This window comes from Alosa alosa, chromosome 10 (assembly GCF_017589495.1).
Source record: "Alosa alosa isolate M-15738 ecotype Scorff River chromosome 10, AALO_Geno_1.1, whole genome shotgun sequence".
NCBI classification, from domain to species: Eukaryota; Metazoa; Chordata; class Actinopteri; order Clupeiformes; family Clupeidae; genus Alosa; species Alosa alosa.
This window is the reverse complement of record NC_063198.1, coordinates 19,629,586-19,649,395: the sequence shown is the minus strand read 5'-3', so window position 1 is coordinate 19,649,395 and position 19,810 is coordinate 19,629,586. Positions and strand designations below refer to the sequence as shown.

The following is a 19,810-nucleotide window of genomic DNA, read 5'->3' as shown; positions in this document are numbered from 1 at the left end:
TGCTACCAATCATAGACATGTAGCCCCTAAGTATGTCTTCACTGAATCAGATTTTGAATTTTAGGTTGCAGAATGGTCTTTCTCATGGAATGTTGCTAAATTTTGGGTCATGGAGGGCTGCTAGAAGTTTTGGATCGATATGTTCTGAGGGCCTGGCCCATTATCAGTCAAGGACCTTTGAAATCATACTTGCCAGCCTTATGTCCTTTCTCTCTCTCAGCAAAGATTATTGTCTTGAGCTCCATGGAAATATGAGAATGAACCAGTATTCCCCAGCAATCATGGCATCCACCCTGGATGTATGTAGCCTAATGTAGTGACAACCAAAGGACACAACCTCTCCACTACCTGTCAGGCCTATTTTCAAACTAGCACGCTTTAATATCAACACCCATTTATCACACACTTGCAGCTGGACCACTCAAGAGATAATTAAAAAAAAAAAAACACCTGGCAACCGCCTCCACTAGCTACATAATATGATGTCTGCTGACTATGATGAATGTCCTGCTAACAATGCTTGCTAAGTTGTTTCATCACAGAGATCTTCCAGTTGCCAGGCCTAGTAGATAATATAATATGTGGATTCACCAAAATAGCAGCACCACTCTTGGTTGACCATTAGCATGCCTAAGATGTAAGGATTCAAACAAATAGGATAAAAAGTAGAGCAGTAATTCTTTACTTTCATCCCTTGAGAAAACATTCCAAAGAATGACTACATGTGAAAATACAAAGTTGCTACACTTGACCCTTTAATCAAAGTCAAATTAAACATAATTTTCATAAAAAACTGGAATCACTTCTCAAGCTATGACATATTAAATATATTTTTTGTGTTATCTTCTCAACATTATATCACATGATCTTTTCATTGGTTATGAATATTGAACATATTTTTCAACATGTAGCCTACTTGTACAGTAGCCTAGGCTAACAATAAAACAAAAAGACAACTGAAATGACAGGTCGATTTAGCATTGTGTACATTACAGGCCTGTAACAAATAAATGAGTGCTTTTGAGAGTCTGTGTCAGAACGCCAATACAAATATTTTTGTGAAAAAGCGCTACAGAGTTCACACACATCATTAGTTATTGGTTTTAGTTGGCTGTTTCCCTGACACCAATACTTAGCATGTATTTTCTGCCAAAGAACCTTGTTAAAGAGCCTCAGTAAATTGTAGCTTACATTTAAGAAATACTGTATTCTTAAGCTTGCTTAATAAAATAGCTACCTCAAGTGCCTAGAAATCACCTGGCAATATAGTCAGATCTAACCAATGGATTACACAGTTGTAAACATGTCAATGTGGACGCAGTCGCAGTACAAGAGGAATGGAGATATTTCACAATGAAAACAAACAAACAAAAGGACAAACAAATACAAAGAAACAAACAAATATATAAAATTAAAACATCAAAAACGCCTCAAGTTATGTCTCATAATGGCATTATACATATCATGCAGTCTTAATAATTTTTTGCCCAAATAAATGAGTCCTTTTGTAGGCAACAATAGGATTTCTACACCCAGCCCATATTCAGTCTGAAAACTCATGCTCTATGGATACTAATGAACCAAAACCACACACGTCTCTTGACTGAATGCTCTGTCTTTATGTTTTGAGTAACAAAGACATCCTCCAAAACCAACTCAAACTGTTTATAATATATACATTGAATAACATCACCAGTATATTCTTTTAAAAAAAATCTTACTAAAATAATGGTATCAAATTAAATCTTAATATCAAATAATACATATATTCAATGTGAAAGGTGCATGCATGTATGGAAAAAGAAAATTCACAGCGGCAACGTCTTCACAAAATTGCTAATGTTGAATGCTTATTGTCTTTCCCTGTACTTTCAATGCAATCTGTTTTTAATTTCCCCAGTAATCACATTACCAACAACAAATACCAAATGGTATATGAAACAAATAGAAAAATATGTACCATGACATAAGTAATGATGCCCGATAGTCTTATTTACAAGGTGCGACCAGGCATCATTGTCCACAGGTATCTTTTATTGAAAATCTGTTAGTGAATTTTTTTGTTTGAAAGTGAAACTATCACAAATATGACAGTTGTCCAGGTTTGAGGTGTGAAATAGTATATTGTCACCTATGAAAGCATCTCTTGTCAAACACAATTTACACACAGAGGGAAATTTCCCCTCAATATCTGAAATGCCCTTAAATGAATGCCATTGCATTATCGTTTCGCGGATAATAAAAAACATTATTTCTGTTTCACAGACAAACATGTCTTAGTTTTCCACCACGTTTAAGCTGACTGGCAAATTGTGTCTGGGGGCAAAGCAGACCAAGGTATTTCAGAGCCTGTAGTCCATACCCTCCTCCACTAGGTGGCAGTGCTGATCAGCAGGAGATGAGGAGAGCGTTTGTGAGCGACTGGTGACTCTGAGTCCGCTCCAGAGCCACGCTGCTGGATAGAATCTCACACGCCGCCAATTCATGATATAGGGCATTAAGTACCTCCAGGATGTGAGCCTTCCCTGTGAACAGACAGAAGCCACAGATGTGAGTTCTCCAAAAGCCAGGACACTAAACCCAGAGTCAGCTGTGCTCCAACAAACCTCATTGGTGCTTCTAAAGCTTTATGGCACTCTGTGTCTTTGTAGACGGTGGTAACAGTTTCACGAGAGCCATGTTAATTTAAGTGGATGTGCACTATTGTTGTGGTTATGTACCGTGTTGAGGGTCGCTGCAAGACTCCAACGTGCTCAGAAGAATCTTTCCCAGAGACCTCCTGGAGACATTCTGAAACGGGAGAGAACTTCTCAGATTGCAGGAAGGATTATCACCAAATGGTAGTGTAAACATAAGAGATCTTTGGAAACAAAGAAGAGAAAAAGGTGGGACACGTATATGTCTAACATTTCACACAAGCACTGTTTGCCACACTTTCTCCCTGGTCAAGGTCTAACTCGACACCTAGCTTTTTTAAGGTTTTAGGTCAAGTTGTTTTTTCTGTTTGCATAAGGTGGAGTTGTATGCAGGACAGCCGGAACTTAATGCTTACCATGAGGTGAACAACACACACACATACACACACACACACACACTCTCTCTCTCTCTCTCTCTCTCTCTCTCTCTCTCTCTCTCTCTCTCTCTCTCTCTCTCTCTAAGGAACCCACACACTTTTATGGAACAAGAAAGACCCCTTTGTGCAAGTAAAAATACACCCGTTCTGTAGAGCATAAAAGCATGCAATAAGCAAGCAAGCCCCATTGTTTTTAAACACAGTTTGATCTATTGTCTGTGTCTCAGCACCTACGGGTTCAGGGCTGTTTTTATGTAGACAGCCTTGCGGTGCAGGTTGAGCTTAACGGCGGGTGACGCTCTGAGCACAGTGCATGAATGTGAGGAGTGGCAGGCGGCTGGCTACGCTTCCTCCGCATTTGCAAGTACAAAAGGTGTATGCACTGGCACTCGATCAGACTGCTCCTGTTGAGTCTCATATCCTGGATGGCTCTGGCTCATGGCTCACGTCATGCTCTGATACGACTCACTCCACAGAGTTCACAGCACAGAGGACGCAGTCGTTTCCAATTCCTTTTCAATTCATTTAAGCTGCATTACATTTAAGCTCAAACTAAGATCTGGGGCCAGCACCTTTGACGAATGAGTACTGAGGGAGAAAGGGGACTGGGGGAAAAGTTCCAACAAGACTGGACTGAAAGGCATGAAATGCCTGTTCCTGAGTGGGCTTATGAATATAACAAACAAAGAGCTATACAGAGAGATATCTAAAGAGAGCAATACAGAAGACTCGTGTATGGACAGACAGCTGTGCATTACTATAACCATAGACTCATGCCTCTTTGGATGAAAACCTTGAACAAACACATTGTCTGATTCAAACCAGAACATTATGTAGGATGGGTCGAAAAACCATGTGCACCAGTGAATGCTGGTTAATCATAGATATTGACACTTTATACCCAGGAACCCACACCCTAAAGTTGAGATACAGTCAGGCGTGTGTCAATGACACACACAATCACAGTGACCTCAAGTTACCCTGACATCCACCCTGCAGGTCTGCACAGACCTTTATGATACATTCACGGGAAAATATGCAGTGCAACACAGCCCTATATGGGCACATGTAGGCTACAGCGTGCCTCTCGGACTGACCAGGTCACGCAGCTGCTGCAGTAGCCGCAGCACATCCACCAGCTTGTCCTCCACCAGTGACAGCCGCACCCTCTCCGTCTCCAGCATCTGCAGCTCCATGTGCAGAAGCTCCGTCTCCTCCGCCTTCTGCTGCAGCTCCTGCACCAGCGCGTCCTTCACCTGAGGAGGAAGAGGAGGTGGAGAGGGAGGAGGAACACTTATGTGAGCAGGATATCTCAGTTGCACTGTGCAGGAAGGAACAAACATACATACAACAACATACATATGCTACCAAAAACAATTCAACCAATTAGACATTGGATATTGTCAAGATAATGTCTAAAATCTGAAGTATACCTCATTAAGTATTATACAGATGGTTCATAGCTTTTATTACTAGAATAGTGATTCTGTGGCCACAGTCATCAACAAGGAAGAAATGAGCTCACCGCTTAAAACATTTCACCTGCTAGTTTTTCACACAGAATGGACCAAGTTGTGTTTCTGGGGGAGTTTGTTTCTAATAAGTGGTTTGGATTTGAACCAGGCCAAAGTGACACGTTAAAACAAACACACAAGTTAATAGCACACCATCCTTTTCTTCCTCCTCCTTCCTGCTCTGTTGTGTTCTGCATGTGTTCGTGTTTGGTGGAGCTTAACTCAGCTGGAGCCGGCTCTGCATTTATGACTGCTGGAGCGTGGTGTTGTGTGAGGTTCTGGGGTCCTGTGTGTGATTCTGTGGTCAGTGCAGCGAGAACCAGCTGTGTGCATGCACACACAGACATGCAGACACACACGCCCACACACACACACACACACACACACACACACACACACACACACACACACACACACACACACACACACACAAACCCACATGCACATATATACGCCCACACAGGGATACACATGTAGACCCAAACACCCACATGGATACACACACACACACACAGACACACATCACACACACCACACACACACACACACACACACACACAGGGTGGCTCCCTCCTCATACCAGTGCTAGCGGTCGGGCTGCTGGGTGGGTGCAGAAAGCAGGAAGGCTGCACTGCTCGCTGCGGTTTCTCCCTTTGAAGGCCTCCATTTCCATAACAACCCTTTAGCTGTGCTGTCCCCCCTCTAATCTAATTTTACACCCCATAGCCCGGGACTGACTCATAATGTAAAGGACGCTCGCAGAGAATTGGTTGTGGTTGGAGCGCCTGGAGGAGGGGGGGGCTGATGCTGCTGAGATGCCTGACCGACCCACTCTAACTCTGGCTGGGGGTGGGATGTGGGGATGTGGGGACATGGCTGGTCCCTGCTGCTGCCTGTTTTCTCGACCTGGTTCTCTCTGCTGTAGATGGTTGCCATGCATGGTCTTTTCCCTCAACTGCGTGCTTCCTGTGAACCAGCGTGCCCCAGTGCCCATACAGGAATAGGAGTGGAATTGTTCCTCCAGTAATGGGTTACTTCTGGGCCTGACCCAGGATGGGGTGCAGCACATCCTCCATCCTCCTGGGCAATGGTCAGTGTCGCTTTGGATAAAAGCGTCTGCTACAACCTTCTCACTTTACTTCAATCTGCAGAGGCTCCACCAGCTCTGTGGCACATCAGCAGCCAAAAATGAGTGTTTACGTTCCACGTGGTGAGACGTGGCTATGTGGTGACTACCTGGTCCATGTCCAGGTCACTCCTCCTGGCTTGGCTCTCGCGGAGCTCCAGCTGCTTGTTGAGGCGGGTGACCCTCTCCAGCAGCTCCAGCACAGCGCTCTGGCTCTCCTCGCTGCGCGAGCCCTCAAAGTGAGACAGCAGCCGCTTCACAGCTTTCTCATCACACCTTAGGAGGAGAGGACAATCACTATGGAGGACAATCACTATGGAGGAGAGGACAATCACTATCAGTCTTTTCCTTTTTTCAATCTCTCTCTCTCTCTCTCCCTCTCTCTTTATGTATGTTGAATTGATATGAATCAGCTAATATACTACATTGTATGGATTCTGCTACATCTGTTTAGAGAAATTAATAAAATAATAAAAAAAGGATGGAGAAAAGAGAGAAAAACACAGAGACAGACGCACCACACAAATACTGAGCGGTGTGATTGACAAATGAGAGCCGGTTCTCATACCTGTCCCCGCAGCAGGACAGCCTAGTGAGGATCCTCTTCACCTCGTCCACCTGCTTCTGCTGCTCCCCCGTCCACCTGTCCTCCTCCTCGTCCGACGCGGCCTGTCCCTCCACAGAGCGGAAAAGCTGCTCCTCCACTGCAAAGGAGAACAGCCACACGGTTTTCACACAGCTCTTCATGCTTACCTCCGCGGCAGCCATTATCCCGTACATCTCTACACCAGCTGGTCCTGGGATTTATGTTGACAGATTTATATGTCTACTCTTTTACTTGTGATTTGTTTTATTTAGGACGTCCATCCATTCTGTTCATCTATTTCTGACAGACGGCACTTTGTGTTGCGCTCTATCACTGTCGGAGGTCTGTGAATCAAGCTGCTGACCTGTGGGCTGACAGTGTCTTACCGGAGAAACCACTCAGGAGCTCTCCTGATGGCCTAGCCTGTTCAAGAGTACCGTGCGTTGTTCACGCCAGGAGAATCATCTCTGCCCAGTGCCATTGGACTTAATATTGAGTGTTTATGTTATTGTTGTCTATGTCTGAGTGAAGCACTTTGAGTGGCCATTGTGCTAGAAAAAGTATGTTACTTTAATTGAGTGTTTTCTTTAATTGAGTGTGTCCGGAGGCTTTGTTTAGTGATTGATTGGTTAATTAGTTAACTGCCTGTGAACATTGACGGGAGGTGGAGGTGGAGGGTACAGGCAGGAGGCCTTACTGTTGTCAGGAGATGTTTCTGCGTGGCCCGTGGGGGAGTGGCGTGTCTGTCGGGAGTCCAGACAGCACCTCCTGTCCTCCCGGTACTGCTGGTCCATAGCACTGCTGAAAGGCACAGTTACTTTGGACACCTCTGACCTGCCAAGGAGAAAAGACTTAGTCATCATGTGGGCTGTCAAAAAGCCACAGAGTCAAACTGTGGACTAATACATTGTGGCAAGAAAAACACTAAAATTGGGGGTTTCACTCAGTGCTCTGAATACAGAAATGTATGTATTATAGACAAATCCGTACCCATAGGCCTATATTTATTGACTCAACATAATACAAATACCTGCAATTTTAAGTCTTTTATCCCCATTTCTATGATAGTAGCAGAGAGGTAATTTTGATAGGAAATAGGTCCATAAAGTAAGAAATGAACTAAATGGAGGAATTATATAACTTCAAAGGAAAGAGAAAGTAACATGAGATGTCTCTAATAATACACGCCCATAGCCACCATAATAATTTTATTGGCACGTGGGATTCGGCTGTCTGAAGGCGCTTTGGCAGACCATAATTAAAACAAGACTCGGCAGCAGCTTCAGGACTCTGTCAGTTGGATGGGTGTTCGGAGCGAAACAAATGTTTTCCTATGTTATCCTCATGTTTCAAAGATAAATGCAAACAATAAGAAGCTTTAAAAGGCTGGAGATTGTGATCCCGTTCTTTCCTTTCGACATGTTTGAAATTGAAATGCAACCAAAATTAAATTAGGCTTAAACAGTGCTATCATATTCAAGTGTTTTTATATTATGCGAGAAAATAAACAGAATTCCAATCCATAAACTCATAGGCCGATCACTTTGCTATCATTTCAATTGTACAGTTTCCTTTGGCCTTTTATATAGGAGGGAAATACGATAGGGGGCCATGGTGAAGCAGACAGTAAGTGCTTCCAGATGAGTGTCTTAGTAGGGGAAAAAAAGAGATGGGAGGGGGTGGAAATACCACCAAAGAAATTCATTTTCAGCAGCACGTATCCCGCGAGAGCACACTCTAAATGAGTCTGGGAGCGCCCCGTGCACATATCCTCCCTCCATCGGGGAAACCTCGCAATAAAATGGCGATAAATCTGTTCAGCACAAGTGCTACAAATATCACCTCACCGTACAAAAAGCTTCGGGAGACTGCGGCGCTCAGCATAAAGGTCAATAATTGCAGCTCCCAGTTAGACAATCAGTCAAGTTACTGAGTAGTATGTGTGTGTATATGTGTGTGTGTGTGTGTGTGTGTGTGTGTGTGTGTGTGTGGGGGGGGGTGGGGGGTTGTGAGAACTATAAGAGGGGCTGCAGTGAAATTGGGGTACCCCTATATATATATATAACTCATTTTGGAAACTCTGCAGCTGCTAACTTCATGGCAGGGGACCCCCCACTATAGACTCCAATAGGTTTCCATGGGGATCTCTTTAGCTACCAAAATGGGCAGTATCTCTGGAACCATGGAGGGGGTGGTGGTGGTGGGGGGGGGGGGTGTTGATAGAGCACAGCCCACTGTAACTAATTGAACTTTAATTGACGGAGCCTGTGGACGCGCGGGTGCTGCCTTGTGGGAGAGGGGTCCGCTGGGTGAGCCCTCTGGGGTGGGCTGCCACTGAATGGTGGCAGACTCTATGGAGTCTCAGGAGACAACGAGCTCAAGTGTGTGTGCCAGACTCCCATTTAGACAAAACAGAAAGGAGCGGGCTTGCTCTGCGTAATGCCACGTCTAGTCAAAGGGGATTAAAAGTGTGTGTGTGTGTGTGTGTGTGCACATATGCATGTGTGAGCTATGCAAAAAGCTAGGGGTCTGCTTTATCAGACGCTTCATGAATGAAACCTATATGCGTAGAGGCCCGGATGAAAGCTCTGGGTAGCAGCCAAGGACTTAAATTTACTGCGCGACATTCGAAGCTATCAAAACAACACACACAAGTTGAAGTAGATGGAGCATTTCAGACACCTGAAACCACTCCAGACATTTTGGTTTTCGCTGCGAAACCAAGCCAGCGTGCCTTGGCCTAGGAGAGATCGACGGGTGAACTGTCTAGCCAATACCGAATGGAAAAGTTGCATCAGGAGTTTTTGATGACAGAGTATTTCATAAGTATTTTCTAATGCAGAAAAATCATCTCATTTTCAGTTAACTAAACAGACAACAACAGACATATACATCAAACGTGTATAACTCAACAACTGTTTCCAACATGTTATGTAACCTAGAATACATCTGGTGTAAGAGTTTAATAACTCTATGGAATAGATGTTAAAGGCTCTCCCTGTGTTTTCCATTGGGGTCAAACATGGTTTTCCATAATGCTCGTGCTCTGCTCTCTGTATCGTCTACAGCTGACACCGATGGAGCACAACCCAGCCCCGGTCTGGAGAAGGACAACCATAAAAGACATGCTTGGCAGTCATCTGGCATACGTTAGCTGTCCAGTCACTGTTAATTCCCCTTTCTTTGATTCCATGCTTTATGTTGCCGAAAGGCATACCTTGCATCATGTGAACTTCACTCTGATGGGAGGCAAGCACAGAAGTTGGCACAGTCTGTATGCACACGTTGTTTAAGATTTTTTCCCCACATTATGGGATATTCGCATGTGGGCACATAAGTATTGTGACTGATACTCAGATTCTCGAGAATCAAGCGAATGTTGCAGAGCTTCTTTGCACTCCTCTGCATAGCTTTTTCCAGGAAACTACAGGCGCACTTCAAAGATTTGGGCTGAGGGACCTGAAGGAGTATATTATTCATCACCGTGGGCCTCCTTAGCCAGAGCAGTGGGGCTCAATAATCATTTGGACATTTCCAGAACTGTCTGCACAGGCTGTGCTTGCATCTATCCAGGCACAACCTGACCCCGGAATGGAAAACAAAAACCACAGTCTGAGGATGTGTAAAATTATAATCGAAATTCAGCGTGTCCAAACAGGAAGGAGGAAGTTCAAACTGACTACAGCCAAGTTCACATCATTGTAAAAAAAGCCCGTAGGCTGGCTAAACCTACACATTTTAAGCAATAATGCACATTCTGAAAGTAATGAACACTTTTACCTAGGGGCACAAACAGATATGAACACATAGTACTATACATCCACGCATATATGGACCTAATGGAAGGAAATGAAAACAAAAGAACAAGCTCTATGTTCGACTGAAACACACTAATGAATGCAAATACATGATTTCTAGATGTTAATCTGCCTCTTCTTTACTCTGCCCCTGGGAGTAAAGTCTGTTCCACTTGATTTACGTTCTCTCTTTCAGCAGGAAAACAAAGGGCACTCTGGGCCAAAGCAGAAACAGATGCAGGAGGAAAGGAGTCGGAATCGCCTGTGTGTCTCCGCGGGCAACTTTAATATTTGATCAATGCAAGGTGCTGGACAGACCTGTCTGCTTGCCTCGTGTCTGGGCCGTGTAGCTCCTAAGTCAAAACGCAATCGCCTCTCTGAGACGCTGACCTCCGAGTCACCTCATTTGTCACCCTGGCGCTACGAGAGCTTTAGCTCAGCAATATTTGCAGGATTGGGTTGAGGTATTCATAACAAGGTCTTGTATCACAGTCGTGTTTAGGCAGGACGGTGAGCGATGGTTTGGTGGTGGAGGGCCGGGCGGCTCGAGTCCAGCTGCTTGTGGTTAGAGACTGAGGACACCAGAGCACTTCCTGTGTTTATTAGAGCAAAGGGCTGAACTTCCACCACCATCACCCCCACCCACCTCAACCTCACGAGCCGCCGCATCCTCCCTCCACCTCGAGTCCACTCTCTGGTCAGAGCTGTTTAATGAATGAATGAACCCAACACACAGCACTGGTATCACTCTACAACATGACTCTAATTCAACTAAGGAGAGCTGAGAAGGAAAAAGAAAAACGTTGAGCATTGCCTGCTCCTCTTAGGGGGGTTTATCAATCAAACTTCACCTTAGTGCAGAGTTAGAGCGAGTCGACGTGAGGCTTTAGATTAGACGGATGGGCTGCAGAAGAGACAGAAAAGAAGAAAATGTACAGCCAGATTCTTCTCCAAGTGAGAGACGACCTGGGTGATGCTGAGGTGAGGCTGGGCCTTTCAAACGAGGGATGTGTGGGTCAGTAAACGCTCTAGTTACACTGCTGTAGCCTTGTGAATATACTTGGAAGAGGGATGCAAGCAGGTCCAGATGACCAAGCAGCTGAAAGGAAAAAAAAAACAGCAAGGAAAACCCCCCAAAAGAGCCAGGTTGGAGGGAGTGGCAGAGAGTTCTGGGTATTTTCGTGGTGGGTTCCCGAGACTATTATGAAATGTGTGTGGTTGTGTGTGTGGTTGTGTGTGTGTGTGTGTGAGTGTGTGTGTGTGTGTGTGTGTCCGCCAGTGATGATTGTGGATTCATGCTGATGTAGGCAGTGTATGGAGGTCGGAGGGAAAGGAGGAGAGAAAAGGGAAACTTTCCAAACCTGAAAACGAGCCCACTTGGCTACAGAGGGTTTTGAAGCCCGTGCAAGAACAACAGAACCGTTACAAAAAAGAACCCTCCTGCTCCCACACATCCTTCCAATGTGTGTGTGTGTGTGTGTGTGTGTGTGTGTGTGTGTGTGTGTGTGTGTGTACGTGTGTACGCGTGTACGCGCGCGTGTCCGCAGCATGCTGTCATTAAGAATGATTGATATTATTTCACCACTAGGAGTGAGACAGGACAGCTCTTTATATATACAGCACTATAATTACTGGTAATCAGGGTTTCTTTTTCTCACTATAGTGTTACTTTGCATCTCGCTCAGTTAGTTTAGGTGTTGCTCTGTTGGTTTTTAAACCTTAGGGATATTAGCCTGAAGCTTACATAATAAGAAAACTGTTGCCACAGCTGAGAACCTCAGCCCTCTGCTTTCTTATTATTGTGAGGTGACACCATAAGACCATTTTGTTTGTCTGACTCTCCCTTTCTGTAATGCTCTCTCTCTCTTTCTCTCTCTCTTTTTTTGTCTCCTCTTTCTGCGCCTCTGTTTTAGTGTCTCTCTGGGGTGCAATTGAAGAAGCTGTAAAAAGGTCAACAATCTGTTCTTATCCCACCCCTGCCACGTCGTCAGGAAGTGTCCATTAAGACATAGCAGAGTACATTTCACTAATGAAGATCACAATCCTGATGAAAACCCCAAAGACCCAAGACCAACCGAATCCATTTCAAATATCCAAGACCAGAAGGTTGAAAACAAACACCACAAGCCCACCCCCTTGACCACCCAGCCCACCCTCAACCCCACCCATGTATGTCAATGAACCATGTTTTAGAGCCTTGACATGTTTTCCCCCTACTTGTTGAACGCAGGGCATTATTTATGGCTGAAACCTGCAAATAAAGACGGTGAGAGTCGTGGCTGAGGCCCTGACTTTTCCTGTGCAGGGCCCGGACATCCATCTCAGGGGGGTGAGGTGACAGGACCTGGAGAACAAACAGTTGAGTGTTTGCCTCTTCCTCCAGATGGCGATCTGTTTGAGCCTTTTCTCTCCTCCCTTACTCCCCCTCTCCTCCGATCACTTTTTGTTCCTCTGCCAGCACTTTCCATTGTCTGCTGGCCTGGCTCACAGCTCGACCAATGGCCACAGCTGATTTAAACGTTTCCTCTCTCTCTCCCTCCCTCTGTTTCTCCCCCCTCATTGGGTTTTTTTAGCCTTAGGGCTAAAAGGTGCTGTGTGTCTCTGCTATCCCCTATGGTAATGAACTACAGCTAGTTCCTGTCTGTCTGTTCCCACCAGCTGACCACCCAGGACAGTCTCTCCTTCCTTGATATACACACACACACACACACACACACACACACACACACACACACACACACACACATACACACACACACACACCTCCCTCCACATCTCAAACTCATTACAGGCAAGAAGCTCCAGGAGATACAATATTATGCAAGAGAGATTATGCAACCATATTGCCGGTGGAGATGCTTTCTGTCTCACCAAATAGACTGACTTCTTTTCATTTGTCTGTTTTTTCACATTATTTAGCAGTTGCCTAAATGTCTCACTGAGGTGAAGAAATGTGTAGCGGTTGTCTGCTTAGATTTATGCGTTGGCAAAACTCAGTCTTGAGCAACAGACAGACGAAAACAAATTTTATATCATCTTAGAGGAATGCCAATGGAGCAATGTCTTATGCAACAGAGGAACATTTTTGATGCAATTTCTGCAGGTGAAGACAGCTGGGTCTCTGATATTCAGATTTAATAGGAATCTCATCAACATCATGTCTCCCCAGGAAAGTTACTCATCTCTCTCTCTCTCTCTCTCTGTAGCTTATCTCTCTCTCTCTCTCTCTGGCAAAGGTTCCTCACCTCTTCTCTCTTTCATACCACTGAAAGCTCCTCAACTCACTGCAGAGCTCCAAGCAGTCCTTGGTATCTTCAAAATCAGTGCCCTGGCAGACAGGCACTGCCACTGTCTCTCTCACATGAGAGAACCCAGGCGGAGAACCCAAGCGAGACGCGGTGACGAAGGTGGAAACTTTGATCTGCTTCATAACACACCTTTCAGCTCCCAGCCCACAGGCTGGGACATCGGATCCCCTTGCAAACAAATCTCCCCACCCTCTACCCCTCCGAAAAATGCAAAAATGTTTCCCGATAGCTACTGAAGGCAGAAAATGAGGATAATTAGTTTATTGTGTGTCCCTTTGATGTGGCTTCGGGGTGAAAAGGGGAGGAATGAGACTGAAGTTTCAGTTTCAAAACAAGCAGATGGAGGCAGATGGAAAGCAGGTTCAAGATGATATTTTGTAGAAATAAAAACAGGCTTAGTGCATAGAGATAGTCCACAGGGAGACGGGCTTCGCCACTGGGGACGTGAGGAGTGCTTTGCCAACATGAAGGAAAAGGAATTTGAAGGCTTCGGATTCTAGAGTTTCAGCGGAACAGCTTTAGAGGCAGATGGAGGCGCAATGGAGAATGTTTTGTAGGAGGGTGAAGAAGAAAAAAAAGGACCGCAGAGAGGGAGAGATACAAAGAGGAGGAAAAGAGGGAGGAAGAAAAATGACCAGTGGACACACCTCTCGGCTCAGATAAAAGGCATGGGGCTCGGTGACCGTGGGCTGATCAGACACTGACCCCGCCGCGCGTGACCAGAGTCCCCGTCGCCCCTGGCAGCCGCATCAAAAGGCTTCCTCTTTTTTTTTTCGAGCGGTCGGTCTGGAGCGGGGAGGGGGACAGTGGCTTTTCCCCCAGCCAGACGCGCTCCAGCTCAGCTCTGTTGCTGTCCACTGTCTGCCCACGCGGCGAGCAGCTCTCGCTGGGGATAAGGGGGATGTGGGGACGAGACCCCTTTTGGCTCTGATCTTGAAACCCTTAACACTGATGAGAAGACTCAAGTGGTCTCCCTTTGTTTCTCTCTCACACTCTGTGTGTGTGTGTGTGTGTGTGTGTGTGTGTGTGTGTGTGTGTGTGTGTGTGTGTGTGTGTGTTATGGGCACATGCCAGAAGAAAAAAGCTACAGTTTTCACAACCAAACATCTCACTCTTTTACCGTATTAGATCTACATCCTGAGGTGTTCCGCATTCAGACTGAGTATATATTTCACTGCCTCTATCACCAACTACAAGGGAGCGGTGGCAGTCAGGTCTGCACTTGACCCGAGTGTATAATTTACCCAAAGCTCAGTGGACAACAGAGAAGAGTCATCCTGTGAACAGGCCATAAAGTTCTTTAAGTGTTTCAAAGGTCTAATGGCTTACACTGTGTTTGAGAACGCTTGGTTGCTGCTGCTAAGCAAAAACCAAGTTGAGGGGAGTGAAAAGGGCCAACCCAACCTTGCACTCGCAGCTAAGCTCTGAGTGCCTGTGAGTTCTTGTTTGAGCTCCTCGTCAAAGATGAATTGTAAACGCTTTCACAACTCCCTAATTACAAGTAATTACTGTAGCAGCGATAACGCCGAGATAAAGACTGTGCTGTAAAACAGCAAATAAGCTAATGCTTTTGATAAACGGCTTTACATCTGTCCCCATGCTCCATAGTGGGTTGGAACAAAACAGAAACTGTTGAAAACCCCAAATGGTTAACTGTTAACTTGTGCAAGGACTGACCCCTTAAATCAATTCACTGTAAACCCTACCCGGGAGTTCTCAAGTGATCTGGAATGTTTTTGGTGTTTGTGAAAATTCCGCACTTTCCGTGACCTGCCAAGGAGGAAGAGATTTGTGATTAAAATGCCTGTTCTGGCATTCCAACAAATTCCAAAAGTGATAACTTCACTCGGAGATGCAGGTGGATTGGAATAAATTGTGTGACCCACGATTTGTTTCATGTTGTGTGCATGAACTGCATACCTCAAGCACTACCAAGGAAAGTAGAACTCATTTCTCAACGGCTCTGTTGATATGTAGCCCAAACTTTGATGGACAGTCGCCAATAAGTCTGCATGTGTATGAATGTGTCTCATGTACCAAAAGGGCATGTGTGTATGTGTGTGTGTGTGTGTGTGTGTGTGTGTGTGTGTGAGAGAGAGAGAGAGAGAGAGAGAGAGAGAGAGAGAGAGAATGCTCAGATACTTGTTGCTAGGATACACCCCTGGGAGTGTTCATCCATTATTCGGCAAGAGCAGAGAGTGCAGGAGAGACTGTTTGAAGACTGATGGGAACTTTTGGTGTGTTTAGGTCAGGGCTTTTCCTGAGTGAAAAGGGGGTCTCTGCCGATGTGTCAGCCCCATTGTGTCACTGAATGAATTATTTGGCTTAAGAGCATCAGTGGGGGCCTGCGCTAAGGAAGACCCTCCCCTCTGGTGCCCAAAGAACTTTGCATACATTTGGAAGGAGCTGTGATAGGGGTATGTAGGAATGTTTATGCCTTGTGCCTCAATCTTCAATCAATGGATCACTCACGGCATGAGATGCTTCGTGTCAGCCAAGAGGTCCCAATTACAACAACATTAAGTAAATATTTTCTTTTCTTGAGTTGACATTACACAATGCAACACGCAGTTGACACATAGTGTAGGCTACATGCTGTGGTGATTCAGAGTGGAAAGTACCCGAGAAACAGTTTCTGTTCCTATTTTAGACCATTCAGCTTTGACTGAATGAATTAAAATAAAAACACGTTTAGTTGGCTTTTTTGTTTTCTGATTATCTTAAAAAGATGTGTGTAAAGAGTCGCTTTGCAAGTATGAAACACCTTACTTGCCATATTTAGTTAACAATGACTATTGCCATAATGCATGCTTTTAATTAATAGTGTCTGGGAGTTTTTGCCCTGCTTGAGTTAAGTTTAGAAATTCAGTAGTAGCATATTATCATTTTCTACAGTCCAGTGTTCACTTTAGTGAAATATGAGACTTAGCACCCAGACTCCTCTGTGATGCACAACCCTGTACTTAAGACTACTGATGGCTTTCGCTGTTAGAAATCAAAAAGGCTTCAGAAACCCAATAACTAAGGGGTAAACCACAAAAGACTATCTTTGCATCAAATGCCAGCATTTTGGAATGTTTGATCACAACATAAATGTAATGTATTTTTTTTACACAAACAGCCATATAGTACATAGTCTTAAAACATTTAAGAAAGGTTTTCATGGACTGCATTGCATTTCTACTTGCATTTGGTTTTGGATTATTTCTACTGGTGAACAATTCAAAAGTTGTATTCTAGCTAATGATTTATGCTGTTTTGGTCTGTTTAGTTTAGCAAGAAAGTAAGCTGACTGCTACAGAAATCTTTTTTTTCTTGATATGGATGAAGTGTAATATTCAGCTGAATCAACATGTCTTAAAAGTGAGTGACAGAGAGTTGTATAGAAAGGGAGAGAAAGAGAGAGTGAGTGAGTGAGTGAGTGAGTGAGAAAGAAAGAGAGAGAGAGAAGGGGGAGGGAGGAGGAAGGAAAGAAAAGCATCTACTGCACAAAAACGGCAATTTTGAATGAGCCTTCCATCTCTCAGACCCCAAAAGAGGGGAACATTAACAAACACTTCCTGAAAATAGCCATCGTGAACTTATCCCCCAGACACTGATTACACCAGGGGAGTCAGACGAGCCAAACAGGTTGCAGACATTATACAAACAGTTATGTGCAAGCGGGGTTCAATGACACACTATAAAACTAAAACACCCTGAAAAAATGAATGGTTTCCAACAGTAGCGGAGAGAGCCTTGACTGCCACACACATGGACTATTAAACGAACCCAAACAAAACAAGGCTGAAAATCTCGAGTGGACCACATCAAGCATACCTAAATTGCATGTATGCTGGCATACTTTTCCAGGCCCTTTGCCAGCAACAGACCTGTGCACGCTAGCCATGTTTGCCTCTCAGGAGGAGGCCATGCTGTTTAGACACAAAACACATTAACGGTACTCATGTAATAATTGAGGGAGGCCCATAGCGGTTTTACCTAAATATTTTCAAGTGATTCCATTAGCTTAATATGTTGAGTTAAGCACAAAATAGAGCTTTGTCCCAAGCTCAGCTGAGCTATGCATCAATACAGTCAAACAATAGTTTAGGTCTGCACACCACCACTGTTGCAAGAAATACAAATGAGCTTCCAGTGCTGCTGTTTCCAGGGTGCTGGGTTCTTTTCTTAGATTCTAGAAAGGAATTGCTATTGTTGCCATACAGATGAGATGGAGGCGAAATTGATTGCCATGTAAAGCATATTCTCCTCAAGATAGAATGTAAGTGGGCATCCTGTTAGAGATGCTGAAAACGTATCACTGTTGATTTAAAAGACATGATAAACACTTTATCAACCATCATGGATGTGCTTATAGTGCATTAAAAATACCCAAATAAACTGCCATTTCATTTGAATATCTTTTCCCTGTAATGAGGCAATCAACAAGCAAAACACATAAACTGCAGAAGGTGCTAGTGAGGGCACCAGGAGAGATCCTCCTACCTGTAGTAAAGCAGCTCCATCTCCAGCTGCTGGATGTGTTGCTGCAGCACAGGCACGTGCCTGGCCTTGGCCTCCAGGTCCTTGACCTTTCCCAGGCCGGTGATGACCGCCTGCCGGGCCTCCTCCACCTTCTTCCTCATCTCCAGCTGCTCCCTCTTCAGCTTCCGGTTGCAGTCCTCCAGCAGAGCGACGGCGTCCCGGGAGCGTGACAGCTCCTGCTCCAGCTTCTGGTTGAAGAGCATGGCCTCCTCAACCTGCGCGTCTCGCGAGTTCCGGATCATGTCCATCTCGCGCAGGAAGCTCTGAAGGCTTTTTGGAGAGGGGTTGGTGCTGCTGGCACTCTTCTGGGCGACCAGCTTCTGGTGGGCGATGAAACAGCCTGACTCGGGCCTGTGTTTGGCGTGGCTCTTCCACAGACCAACCTGCCAACATAGGGATAAATAAAAAAAACAGCACTGCAAGCATACACTGTCAGAATGAAAATCAGCAGCTCATTAACAGATACATATGAAAGAGGATGAGAGGGAATGGTTCAACTGTAGTGAAGACCCTTTGCACAGGCAACATAAAAGTCTGCACACATCCCCCACTCTCTACTACAGTACATAGAACAGATGTACCATAACATGATCAGATGATGAATAATAACACTGTAATTCACATGGCACAAATCTAAAATATTAGTAAATTACAAATCATAACTATAGGAAATGTGACATGAATTCTAATGATGCATTTGCTTGCATTTTGGAATGAATTTACCTGTAGAGCCAGTGATCGAGCATCACTGCTCTGCAGAGCAGCGCGCATATCCTCAACTAACTCTCTCAAACTTGCGTTTTCTTCCTCAAGTTTAGCTATCTTGTCCTCTGCTTCTTCCAGTGCCACAATTTCTTCATAGCATTCCTTAGTACAAGAGCCCTGCTTGCACACTGAGGGGCGGCGGTTCAAAGCGGGCGACGAACCTCTGCTCCCTCTCCCACTGATGCTCGTGGAGAGCGACCTCTCTCTCCGCCGCAAGGGACTCCGGAGACGGATTTGCGTCTCGATGTGTTCACTCTCCTTACCGACCAACAAACGTCCGTTCTCGTACTGGCAGCCAGCTTTAGTACTGAAATATCCACAGAGTTTGGCATGAAACTGTCTAAAAGTCAACTCTTTAGGAAGATTATCCAATAATCCAACGCACTCTTCCAAGTCTGTCTCTTTACTTAGTCCCAAAATCTCACACAACACATTAAAATCCTCGACAGGAATTTTGCCATCCCCCTGACAATCCATATGATGAAAAATCTCTTGTAAATATTGATCTAGCCCTGTAGCCAGGACAATAATTTCATTCTCCACTCCACGATCCAAACCATAGTGGTACGCCAAAGTGCTTACTATCCATTGTGTTCTCCGTGCTGGTCGCCTGTACGGATCATATGCATCTGTTTTTTCCATCATTATCCCAATTTGTGACACATTTACGGCATCTAATTGTATTGAGTAATTGACAGACCAGGACTGCAAAGTCTAAAAGCTGTGCGCTCATGTCCTCTGTGGTCCCATTTAGGTGCTCTACCGCTTGTTCAAATGCTGAATGTATTCTCTCATTTGAAAAGTAGCCTTCTGCTAGGGGGCGTTTCTGAGAGAAGAGTTCTGCCCACACCAGTAAGCGGAGGAGGGGTGAAGAGAAGTTTTAAGAGAAAAGTGCGAGGTTACAAGAATCCAAAATTTGAAAATGTTGGCCACAACGTTGCCTATATCATTGTTTACAATAGGCCACAGGGAAGACGAATAGTACACCCCGTTGGTCTGTGTAGCACAGGCCTAATTGCAATTCCAATACAGATTAAAATGGAGCACAATAGAGCACATTCTACACCGTTTGCATTATAATTAAAGGTATATGTATGGACAAAGAACTTCCATA

At 44.8% G+C, this 19,810-nt stretch overlaps 1 protein-coding gene across 1 annotated transcript; it reads right to left on the bottom strand.

The window, feature by feature from the left end:
• Positions 1 to 661: 661 nt before the first annotated feature.
• efcc1 (EF-hand and coiled-coil domain containing 1) lies at positions 662 to 19,458 on the bottom strand. The gene is made up of 8 exons (XM_048253788.1): positions 18,655 to 19,458; positions 17,893 to 18,314; positions 6,997 to 7,133; positions 6,282 to 6,417; positions 5,824 to 5,989; positions 4,171 to 4,329; positions 2,721 to 2,790; positions 662 to 2,525 (listed from the first exon to the last, which is right to left on the bottom strand). Exons 1-8 carry the CDS (start codon positions 19,339 to 19,341, stop codon positions 2,389 to 2,391), a joined length of 1,914 nt encoding a protein of 637 aa, XP_048109745.1. The 5' UTR covers positions 19,342 to 19,458; the 3' UTR covers positions 662 to 2,388.
• Positions 19,459 to 19,810: the final 352 nt, after the last annotated feature.